We start from the raw sequence: 12,954 nt of genomic DNA, 5'->3' as shown, positions 1-12,954 counted from the left end.
GGAGCAGCAGCTCCAACTACTTGTGCTGCATTTTGACCTCTACCCCTGCCTCCATCTGTAGGAGTGACAGTTGTAGCCACTGTATATGGCCTTGCTTCATCTCCATTTTCATAATCCCAGAAGGGGAGATCAATATGATCTATGTGTCAACACATGACAATGTTGCAGACATCTTCACCAAAGCACTTCCACGTGAGAAGTTTGAGGCATTTCGCAGTGCCCTAAACTTATCTCCTTTTGGTGATTGATCACTACCTTGTACACTGACACAAACTTATCCTCTTTACTACTGCAAATCACGGGAGTAGCACCACAAAATATCCTCCAAGCCAAATCCTTGCTAGAGCGTGAGAGCTCTCAGAGAAATCGAAAATCAGAAATCACGTGAAAAGTCCATTCTCCCTCTCTCACTAACTCCCAACAAGCCCCATCTCCCTAGATGGATCTAGATGCCACATGTCATCATCATAGGGCCTTTCCTAATGCATCTTTTCACCCCTCTCATGGGATACTTTAATTTCCTTTGCCCCTAGGCACATTGCTTGCATTAGGCCCTTAGCCTTAGATCCACCTAGTCTGGTGCTATCAGCCCTCACCTAGGACCTTGACATTAATTCCCTCCCGATCATTTACATGAAGCGCAAACAAATATATTACAAACGTAGATCCTTAAGGGAAATGTCGACTGATTCTTCCGAGGTCATGCCACCTCAGCTAGAGCGTAACATTCCTTCCCTCTTCAGACATCAGCATCCTCGATGATAAAGTCTGGGAACACTCTCCGCAACTGGTATACGGATTCTCAGGTAGCTTCTGATAGAGGCAGACCATGCCATGCAACCAACACCGTGGGTATCTTCCGATTGCGCACTTGCATTGTTCCTCGGTCCAGGATTCTTGTTGGTTTGCGCCTTGCATTATCCTCTATCTCCTGAAACAAAACCACACCTTCGATTAGTGAGTCACCAGCATGCAAAAATTTCTTTAAACGAGAAACATGAAACACTGGGTGCACCTTGCAACCCTGTGGCAATTCTAATTTATAGGCTACCTTGCCTATTCTCTTTAGAATTAACCACGGCCCACAGTATCGAGGTGATAACTTAGCACACTCTCCTGAAGTTAACGACTTCGAGTGCGAAGGAACTCTGAGAAAAACTTTTTCTCCTTCCTTAAATTCTCTTATAGACCGGTTTTCATCCGCATACGCCTTGGCTCTATCCATAGCCGCTCTCGCAAGTGCTAGCATCTCCCGCATCTAAACCACAAAGTTCGCGGCACTAGGCACTCTCTGAGGTATTCCAACTGTAGTTGTATTTGCTGGTCTATAGCCATAATTCAATTCAAACGGACTAAACTCCGTAGAGGAATGTTTTCTATCATTATAGGCAAACTCTAACAATGGCAACCACTTGTCCCACGTATGTTGCCTCAATGACACATATGTCCTCAGCATATCCTCTAGAATCTGGTTAACTCTCTCCGTCTAACCATCCGTTTCAGAATGATCCCCACTACTCATTCCCAACTCACTCCTTAGTGTCTCAAATACCGCTGTCCAAAAATGACCGGTAAATCTGACATCTCTGTCTGACACTATGGATCTAGGCAATCCATACAGACGAAATATATGTCTAATAAACAAATCCGCCACTTGCGGGACACTAACAGACTCTCTAGTCGGAATGAAGTGAGCCATCTTGGTTAGACGATCAACCACCACAAGGATAGAATCATATCCACCTTGTGTCGTAGGCAGCCCTACAATAAAGTCCATGGAAATGCTCTCCCACTTACTTAATGGTATCTCCAAGGGTTGTAAAAGTCCGGGTGGCTTCACCCGCTCGGCCTTGCTTACCTGACACGAAAAACACCATGTCACATATTCATGAATATGCTTTTTTATCCTTGGCCAAAAGAAATCTCGCTTCACGAGATCATATGTCTTCTCGACTCCTGGGTGTCCCGCACATGGGCTATCATGGCACTGTCGAATGACTCTCTGCCTGAGATCATTCTGACTAGGTACTACAACCTTGCCATTTCTTTTCAGCATACCATCCCTTATGGTATATCTTGCATATGTTTGGCCTTTTCTGGATGCCAGATCATCCTTTTCTTTCCCGGGTCTAAACACATGAGCTTTAGGCCATACGCTCTGGACAAACTCGTCCACCTTTTGAGTTTCTCTAATCTCGGTCATTAGAGCACTCTCTAATATCGTAAAACTCATATAGTGCATAATGCGAGACAACGCATCAGCAACTTTATTATCCTTCCCTCTTCGGTACCGAATCGTCAAATTAAACTCCTGCATGAGCTCTGCCCACCTAGCTTGGCGGCCCCTCAAGTCAGGTTGTTTACAAAAATGTTTCAGAGTATCATGATCCCCATCCACATAAAACTCTGAACCATACAAATAATGCCTCCATGTTTTCAAAGCATGGATAACAGCATACAACTCCAATTCATGAGTTGGCCAATTTCGCTGAGAGGGAGAAAGCTTCTTGCTTTCAAAGGCTACTGGCCTTCCCTCTTGAAGAAGAACCGCTCCTACCGCAATGCCACTTGCATCGGTTTCTGGGAAAAATGGTTTCTGGGAATCAACTCTTTTTAACACCGATCCTGTGACCACAGCTTGTTTTATGGTGTTAAACTTTCTTGTTGATTCTGTCCCCATATAAAAGGTACTTTATCTGAGGTCAAATCAGTCAATGGCGATACTATTTCGGAATATCCTTTGATATGCCTTCGATAAAATTGGACAAATCCCAAGAATGATCGTAAAGCGGTCAGACTCTGAGGGATTGGACAAGTTAGTATCGCAACCACTTTCTTTGGATCCATTTCTACCCCCTCTGGAGTAATTATGAATCCTAAGTATTCAAGTCTAACCATACACAGTATAGTTTTCTTCTTATTTACATAAAGACTGGCTTTTCTCAAAGTACTGAACACTATTCTTAAGTATTCACGATACTCAGTAATACTTTTACTGAACACTAGAATATCGTCAATAAAATGTACTACAAACTTTCCGATATACGGACGTAGTAAATCGTTCATAAGCATGACGAATGTAGCCGGAGCATTGGTAAGTCCAAAGAGCATTACCAAAAACTCATAATGACCAAACCTGCTTCTGAAAGCGGTTTTATGCACATCCTCAGCTCTAATCCGGATTTGATGGTAGCCACACTTAAGATCTATCTTGCTGAAAATCACGGCTCCATGTAATGCATCTAGCAAATCATTAATCCGAGCCATCGGATACCTGTGCTTAACAGTGGTATTATTCAATGCTCTGTAATCTATACAGAGGCGAAACGTATCATCCTTTTTCTTCTTTAATATCACTGGCGAAGCAAAGAGTGAGAAACTTGGTTGAATCTGCCCCAACTTGAGGTATTCTTCCAATTGTCCACGCACCTTCGCCTCTTCAGTAAAACTCATTCTATAGGGAGGTCTATTTACAGGTTCTGCTCCCAGGATCAGTTCAATCTTATGCTGAACATTCCGCTCTGGAGGTAACCCATAAGGTAACTCATCCCTAAAACATTCAGAGAACTCCTCTGCTATTAGATTAGCCAGCTTGGCCGTCTCACCACTTTGAACAACATCACTGCTAGCCGAAGAATCAACAACCGGCTCTACCGATGCCGTACAAAGGAATAAAAACTCTTCTTGAGCTTTTGGGATTTCCATCACGGAAACCAACGGTCCCTGAGGTATATCTTTTTCACCTCGTAAGACATAAAGCACATCATTCATCTTGAATTGATATACATGCTTTTTCCAATCAATGGCTGGATTCTTCCTAAAATGCCACGCCATACCCAGGGCTATATCTGCATGAGCAAGCTTAGTCATTTCAAAATCAAGCTTCTCAGCATAGTCCTGAATACGAAGCTCCATCTGGATAACCCTTTGGTCCAATACTTCAGTTGAACTTCCATCTGCCATCCTGACTGTATACGCATAGTCAGATGGGCTAGTCTTTAACTTCAGCCTCTTCACGAGCTTGGAGTTAATCACATTGTGCGTTGACGCCGAGTCAAACAACACAATGACATCATGATTGGCCACTTGCCCTTTCATCTTAATTAACTCCGTATCATTAAAGGATGTATATCCCGTTGCTGCGGGCCTAGATAGGATGTTATCAGGTGCACTCGTTACTAGCTTAGCAACAGACACACATAACAAACATGGTACTGACCTTTGAGAAGATCCCGCTAGCTGAATCTGCATCTGTTCCGCTCTGGGACTTCCCTCCATTTTCACGTTGCATTCTGAGACTACCATCTCAGCCATCCGACGATCCTTGTTTCGTGGACAATCCTTCCACTGATGAGATTGAAGGCAACCAAAACACAAGTCTTCTCTCCTCGCTTTTTCTCTTTGCTCTGGGTTTAAGGGAGACTTTGACCAAGCCCGAGCTGCCATTGGTGTTACTTTCCTCTTCACTTGCATCTTTTCACCCCTCTCATGGGATACTTTGTCACTTAGACAAAACCCCTCATCTCTTCTTTGTACTTCACTTCATTCAGTTCACTATTGAGTGACCTACGTTCAGCTCACTCTTTGCTCACTCTTGTTCTCATTCTCTCTCACAAAGCCCCCCCTACTCCCTTATTCTCCATCAGCCACTGAAAGCCTGAAGAGGCAGCGCGGAGCAGGAGATCACCTATAAGAGTTCTCAGTTTTGCCTTTCAGCCCTTGCTGGTCTTTTGTGCTCACTTTTAGCTTTGTCTTACCCACTATTTGGTGGAGGAATCCTATCAGAGTTTTCTCTCTCTTGTGTACTGTTTATGCTCTATCTTCTGGGTGAGGTCTTTCATGTGTGGTGTCATTGAGTGTGAAACGGAGCTGTTCCTATTCCACGTAGGTTGTGAGGTTAGAGAGATTCTATCCTTCATTTCCAACAGAATTACAGTATGGAATGAAGCAAAATACACAGAGAAAAGCAACTTGGGATCAGAAACACAAAAACTAAAGAACACAATAGGTTGGAGGATGCAAAAGCAGAAGTTCAATGACTCTCTTGAATCACTTCAACCACTGTTTGATGGTGTGACATGTTTCATGAAAGGGGAAAGTGAGAAAAGCAAGAGTAAAAGAAAAGCTGAATTACACATTACTCATATTTTTTTTCATTCTCTCTCATGCCTAGCCTTTTATGAAGATGGCAGCTTCTTCTTTGGAAAGGACTTCGTAAACTTTTCTTCTATGCTGTCCACCACAGCACGGTAAATGAGATCAATGCAACCCACCTGTACTCTCTCATGTTTAAGATAATAGCACACCTTTATATGCTTCACACATACAGAATCTTGGCCATGCCAATTGCAATTTTGACTGTCACTGTAAAGTGGAGTCGCCAAGTCATGTGCATGAGCAAATCCAAACACCAATCACCTGAACCAAATGAGTTCTGCTGTTATTTGTTTGCTGTCTTGCTTTCACCATCACTGGATGAAAGTGCAGCTATGGATTGAAACTCTCTGACCATGAAATACACCACAATAAACAATACCATATATAAATTTTATTCCCAAATTTTTGCTTACGTGAGTATCTTAATCATCTTCCCAATCAAAATTGAAGAAACCACATAGGTAGAAGTCACAACTGGTAGCATACTACATGCTAAATTGACATGTGCCTGAGTACCCTCTTGGCTGCCTTCCAGTGTCTGGTTGTTGAGCTATGCATGTACCACCTAAGCATTCTAGCAGCAATTGAAGCATCGAGCCTTGTTGGGCATAATTAATGACACCATCCACGATGTTTCTGTGGAATGTGGCATTAGCTGAGTCTGCTGACTCCCCAATACTATTTTGAGTCCTGTTTCAATTGGATCTGTCGCTGGTTTCCTGTCCTGCACGTTGATTTATGTAATAATTCTCTAGTATATCTAGTCTAGGACATGAAGGTGTCATCATTTGCCTGCTAATATTCACTGTTTGTAACAGTAATGAACCAAACCCAAATATGTCAGTTCAGATGTGGTGGAGAAATCAGCCTTCACTTTGTCTCTCATGATAGTCAGATTATGTCATCAACACCAAAAGTCCCCTCTTGTGTCCCTGTGTGACTTGGAAGAGGACTAAGTAATAGGAATTTTCATTAAAAGTTCGTTAGGGGCACATATTGTCTTATATATGAGCGAAATCTGATAAACAATAATAATATAACATCACAGAATAATTGATTTTGAAATTCATGTTGTGTAGTCCAGTCTTTGCTAGATGAACAAGATACTTATCTTGATGTGATGCTTGATGATCACCACATGTTATCTGACAGTGTGACATTCCAGATGCATTTAGATTTTCAGCCTCCATTTGCTTCATAGGATGATATTTGTGCAATGATGGGACAGCAAGGAAGGACATGTGGGTATGGAGTTGCTACATGTCGAGTGTTTGGGATAGACATGCTCAGCCTGCTTGGGACCTCGATTAATATGAATTTTCAAGTTCTAAATTGAATAGTCTTTTTATCATGGCATTTTTCTACACAAAAATAGAAAAATGTTGGTTGTGGTGTTATGCTCATTGGAGCTCTGGATTTTACAGGTAACTGTACCCATTTATGTCTCAATTAAACATTTGTGCATATTCATTTTCATCCCCCACATTTATTTATCATTGTTTATTGCGCATCTGATACTGATCACACGGTGAGTTCATGCACAAAACTTAGCATGCCAGCTGGCTATTCTGATCAACAGATCTAATGCCGTGGTCATCTTCAGTTTCAGTTATCTATTTCCATGTCTTTTCCATGAGTTTTACACCATCTAGATATAGGGTAGCCACAGCTGACAATTCTTACAGTGCTCACCTCACGCAGATGTTGAAAGCTAGTATGATTCCAATGAGTGGGATTATGAGCCCATAGGGCTATTCAGTTCTTTACCGACATTTTTTCTAGAGTGTTGGGAGTCACTGCACGATCTGTGAGCCCCCTTATGAGGAGCAAATAGGGGCAGTAGACTAGGGTAGAGAATGTGCAGGAATCAAGGGAGAGAAGTGGTTCTGATGCCCTAATCACAGGGCTGTTTAGGAGGGCCTGCTGCTGACAAAGGGCGAACAGATCTGTTCGGGCTACCGGCCTATTCGTAGGCATGACAGGCAGGAAGGAGGCCTGGTCTTCAGAGGTACGCCACCCTAAATCAGGGAAGATCTGGTTTGCCATTTGGTCGGCCAGAACGGGAGTCTATTACAAATGAGGATTGATTTGTTTGGACCAGCCTCCTGTCTGCAACCAATCGGCCTCCTATAAATAGAGGCATTTTGTGGCTGATCCACATCTCACTGAAGCCTTTTCCTTGAGGCAAGGCAGGAATGAAGATCAGACCCTACAGTTCTCAGTCTGGCATAGCCATTCAAGGCTCATCTTTGCCCAGCATCTGGTGTATGTTTGCAGGCCCCATTTGGTAGGTCTTTCACATGTTATGGAAGTTATTTTGCTATCATCCCCAACTATTCTTTTCACCTTACTGTGGGTTCATATTTCAGATTATCTTTGCACTACATAAGTGAGAGATTGGAAAAAGTTGAGTGATCCTTCCACTGCGTGAGGTTAACACAGCAAGCATCCCGTACTCTAACATGGTATCAAAGCCCAAGGAGGCACTCTCATGACCCCCTCGAGGTGAAGGAAGGAGTCCTTCTGAGACAATGGTGAACTGATACAATCAGGTGCCAGTGTTGCTTTCAATTATGGTAGAAATAAACTTGACATGGAAGATGCTTTTTAGGCGATGCGGCATGCCCAAACCAATATATGCGACGGAAAATATCATTGAGATGTCTAGGAAACTCTTGGCCATTTGCATCTTACAAACGATAGGGTGATGCCGTGCACAGACCAACAAGAACATGAATTGGAAAGAAATGCAAGTTCGGAACCTGGATCGGCACTCTTGAGTGCCTATACACATGTGCACATATTACAAGGTGGATACATGCATGCATAGGCATATATGCACATGCATAGAGGCACACACGTGCATGTGCACACACATGCACATCTATACATGTGCTCGTGTAGGAAAGCATGCATACATGCACATGTACGTCCCACTCTCATATGCACATCACATGTGCATATGCACTCTTGTAGAAGTGCACACGTGCTCGTGTGTGAATACCTGCATGTACACACACTCACAAGCGCATCGCACATGCAACTCTTGTAGGAATGCATACATATATGCACATGATTGTAGAAATTGTCTAGCCTTTAGAATCAATGATCATCATATTTTAATGGTACACTTAAAGTTGAAATAACTCTCTAAAAAGGCCCAAAACTTCTCATGTGGTCGTTTCTAGGTGCAGCTGTAGGGGAAGCTCTCATAGCGATTTAAAAAGGTGCTCCCTAGGAAAAGCTACTTGGAGACATCCTTTCTTAATGTTTCAATGCTTTTACATTTAGCTAATTTGTGAGAAAATGGCCATTGTTCCAGCACAAAGGACCATCGCTTGTAGTACTATCTAAGAACTTTTAAAATGTTTGGAAATGTTTCTGAACGCATTTCCAACCTCCACATTTCAAAACATGAGGCAATTATGGGGCCTGGTATGCTTCTTAATGCCTAATTTTTTTGATACAATGTTTGCCTTGGCTGTAAAATTGGTATCTGGCAGGCGATACGGCTAGACATAAAGCATTCTACAGCTCAGTGCTGATACAATCAGGTACCTGAGAAATAGGGCTGTTGTCACCTTCCTATCATGCCACCCAAGCATTTTTGCTTCTTCTGACACTCGAATGCATTCCCATAAAGATTGTCCATAGATTGCTGCTTCTATCTACTTGCATACTCAGGCTCGAACACCTTAGCAATCTTGGCAGCTCGCTAACTACATCACTAAATCCCCCTCTGCATACAGGACTCTTGAGATCCTTCGTCTTGCCACTACCACGTTTGATGATATGGTGACCCTCCTCATTGAGAAGGATCGTCGCAATAAGGAAGCCGCTCTTGCCTCTCCTATTGATCATGCATTTGCTTCCACAAGCAAATGGAAGACCAACAAGAACATTATTTGCAGGTTTTGCAAAAGGAAAGGACACATTGCTTCAAGAAGAAAGCAAAAGAACAAGAGAAGCATCATGCCAATCTTCTGGCTGAAGACAAAGCTGAACCTGAAAAGCCCCCAGAGGAGATACATGCAGCTACAGCAGAGGTTCATGGCCTCTCTCTTGATGACGAGGATCCATTTGACCAAGGTTGGGCTTCATAGGCCCCTATGCTATGTTGTGTTTGTGTTGAGTCGTCCCTCTAAATTGAAGGTATTTGGAGTCAATAAGAGGTACTCTACCCTGGATTGTCCCCCAAAAATGAATGTATTGTCTTTTACTTTGGTTGATGGTATTGACCACCCAGTTCAGAGTAAGGGGGGATGACGAGTGATGGTTTGCCCTTGCCGGTCGCAAGCTGACTAAGAAGTCACTATCACACGGGAGGTGTTGGATAGTTGGACTTGCTCTTTGCAGTATTGCGGTGGAGGGGGGATCAGTCTACTCTTGCATGTTGGGTCTCACACCTCTTTGCTCTGAAAGGGGGTGTTGGAGATATCATAGCCAAAGATTGGTGATGTGATGTGATGTGTTAGTGTGAAGTACCAGGTGATCTAGTACTAGTTTATGTGTGTGAGTCTTGTGTGAGTGCCACGTGTCATCATGAGGTGCTAGAGTGTGTGTGAGTAGCCTACATAAGGCTTGTACTTCACTTGTCTTGTCACACTTGATGAATGAATTAGAGCCTTTCATTATGTCTTCATTTGAGCATTATTTCCTCACACCCTAACTGTCTCTCTCTCTCCCTTCACCATGTTTCTAACAAGTCTTTCAAAGACTACAACAAACTCTTTCTTTTTCTCAGTATCAGAAGAGTCCCCATTGTCGGAAGAATTTATTCCATGAGATTACCATTGTCTTTACCCTCCCCTTTGCCAAGCTGATCACAATAGTAGCACTTCTTCTTCTTGTTTTTCTTCTTTTCTCACTATCAAGAAAGTCCCGTCCTCGTTTTTTTTTTTAATCTTGGACTTATTTCGAGCTTACCTTTGCTCCAAGCAACTAACACTAGCTTCATCGGACAACTTCCGTCAAGCCGCCTCCTGGAATGTTAATGGACCAAGCCTCAAACATGAGCATGGCCAACTAATTACGGCCCACACGTATAACCAATGCCACCAGTTGATCTCTGAGTAACTTCACCTTTACCGAGTGATTGTTGACTCATCCATCGTCAGCATGAACAACTGATTCTCAAGTGTTAACCCTAACTTGGCAAAATCACCAACACTCAAAGATCATAGTACTAGTAACATGTGCATGCGAGTAAAATACACACAAATCTGGAAGAGTATGTACAGCCAAGTAGACACCAAAATAGGACAGATCTTAACACAACACACTAATCACAAATCCATAATCCAACTGTATACTATAAACAGACAGTCTTCCACAATGATGGCCTCCGAGCTGTCCTACTCAATAATGGCATCCGAGCTGTCTTAGCCACATACTTTTCTTGAATGTCCTTGGCCCAGCAGGCAGACTCTCAAGATCTCATTGCTATCTTGGTTCATGCTAATGGGGGTGGGGGTTCACCTATCACCGTAGCTAGCTCAGATCCACCTATCAAATTGCTAGCCTTGTGACCAAGATTGAGAGGAACTACTGCCTCTGGAGTGGCAAACAAGCTTATCGGTAATACTTCATTGTTGCTACACGTTGAAGACCATTTCTGTTTTTTTAATTTGAGGAACTACTGCCTACCAGTAACACACAGAAGGTTTACCTCCCAAGGTGATTGTACTTCCTTGTTGCCATCTAAAATGTCGTTTGAATTCAAGAGGCAGATGCTTTCACTCACATGAGGCACTTAAAGGTAAATATTACCTTCCAAAGGATTTGAGATTTCACTCATCTTGTGCCGCAGAGGAATAACACCAAGCTTTGCTACGTGCTCCGAGTGATGAAATCCTTTTCACAAAACATCATCTCACAACCCATGAAAATGGCTAACACTTAGTCTGATAAGTATCTGATATGACCCACACTAATGCAGCCATATGTTCAGTTTCTCATTTCCCTACCTTCTTGATGTGTTACTTTGCTACGGCTCAATTTAATTCCGGGATGTTTAAAACTATAAAAGGTGACAGATGACTGTCCCACCGTGGAATACCGTAGATCACCAGTTCCTTTTGTTTCTCTGTACTCTTATAGAAATGTTGAGCTACAAGAGATATCCCTGGATTCCTTACTAACTGAGAAGGATGAATGGCATAATTGTGGACTCCGATGCTAAAACACGTTTCGGATCGTCACTTGCCTCGGGTAGAAAGGCAGATGTCAAGTTTGCCCAAGCCCGAAGCGAACCACCACCTTTCTCGCTGCAGTGTCAGAGCTTTCAACATGTGAGAGGTGAGTTCTGAGGACAACAACGAAATCCAAAATTTCCCGAACAGACAGAGCAAAAAGGTGCACTACCGGAGCAGATGGAAAGAGGATCCGTGGGCAGCCAAAGCAGCAGTGCGCACGGGATGCAAATGTGCACAATCGAGCTCCTCCCACACAAGGCTCTGCTCTGCACTAGACATTGTACAGGGCAGCAGCAGAATGAGCTCAGAAACAACTTTGTAGAATAGAGGAGTTAATTAAGATCCAAAGGAAGAGAAAAAGGAAAAAAAAAGATTACGTGGCATATAGCCTCAAGATGTTTGCTTGCGTTGAACCTTGAGACCGGGGGTGATTCTCCAATTCTATTTCCTCCTCTATTACTCACCAAGAAATACAATTGGAGGATTGAAGAGTCGACCTCCCCCCACACAAGGCTCTGCTCTGCAATAGACATTGTGCAGGGTTGCAGCTTGTGTGTTCAAAATGAGCTCAAAAACAACTTTGCATAATAGAGGAGTTCACTGAGATCCAAAGGAAGAGAGAAAAAAAAAAAAGATTACGTGGCATATAAGCCTCGAGATGTTTGCATATTGAGGGTGGGTTGAAACTTGAGACCAATAGAGGAGGAACTAGATTTGTGGCAGGCAGTCTTTCCATCGTGGAGCAAGTAACTTCTAACTCGAAATTGAAGCTGAATCCACTCTCCCTCGTAACATTCTCACTCTCCACTTAGCCAGTGCTGGGAAAATGGGAGTTTGATCACTGTAGTAAGTCAAGCTTTTACGCTTGTGAGAGTAGAGCATAAGGTCATCGCAAGGCTCAAAGCCCAAACTTGCAAATCAAGTAGACCATCTCTTCAAATCAAATAGGTTTGAAACGTTTATATAGTTTTTTTATTGCGAAAAGCACCTATATGCTTTTAGTGCTTTAGTCAAAAACTTAGATTTTACATCTAACGAAATCAAGGGCATAAGATGAAACCAGATCAAGGGCTTATATTCATGACAAGTGGCTCAAGGGGGTGTGAGAAAACCCAAACATCTCCCTAGGCTGCCTACCGTAAATAGAATTGGAGAATCACCCCCACCCACCAAGAAATACAATTGGAAATCGCCGCCAAGTATGGTGATTCACACCAGCCACAACAATCATCATGCTCGTAACTTATGTCACCATTGTGGGCTTTGGTGCAACACCGGCCAGAGGAGATGGAATGGGCCAATCATGTATGGCACTTGGAGTGGTTGGCCATGGAGTGTGGGTGGCCTTCATGGGCCGAGTGTCCGCGCCGATCCCTCCTATTGGGCCAACTAGGATGACAGCCCTTCACACCACCTTTTGGAGGATGGCCGGCAGATGGTGTATTCCTAGCCTAAATGGCAACCATTCTAACCAATGAGAGAGCGGGTTTTTTGGCATCAGGCGGCCAGTGTCAAGCTGTTTACAGACTGAATTGCATCCCTCGCTAGACAACCATTCTAACTAATGAGAACCAGCCCCCAGGTTTCCAAGGCAAGTTGCAAA

The 12,954-nt window shown here is 43.2% G+C and overlaps 1 protein-coding gene across 1 annotated transcript in view; it reads right to left on the bottom strand.

The window, feature by feature from the left end:
• RUS3 (root UVB sensitive protein (Protein of unknown function, DUF647)) overlaps window positions 1-11,667 on the bottom strand; it is a 114,209-nt gene extending 102,542 nt beyond the window's left edge. The window contains exons 1-2 of the mRNA XM_087387361.1: window positions 11,521-11,667; window positions 11,363-11,423 (exon numbers count right to left, since the gene is read on the bottom strand). Coding sequence (XP_087243487.1) covers window positions 11,363-11,423; window positions 11,521-11,630 — 171 coding nt within the window. The 5' untranslated portion in view covers window positions 11,631-11,667. The remainder of the gene's footprint in view (window positions 1-11,362; window positions 11,424-11,520) is intronic.
• Between the last annotated feature and the right edge of the window lie 1,287 nt (window positions 11,668-12,954).

Source organism: Dipteris shenzhenensis, chromosome 16, assembly GCF_047967505.1.
Source record: "Dipteris shenzhenensis isolate YYH24624 ecotype China chromosome 16, Dip_SZ_1.0, whole genome shotgun sequence".
Lineage (NCBI taxonomy): Eukaryota > Viridiplantae > Streptophyta > Polypodiopsida > Gleicheniales > Dipteridaceae > Dipteris > Dipteris shenzhenensis.
The sequence above is the reverse complement of the archived record's forward strand: the minus strand, read 5'-3'. Positions and strand labels throughout refer to the sequence as shown.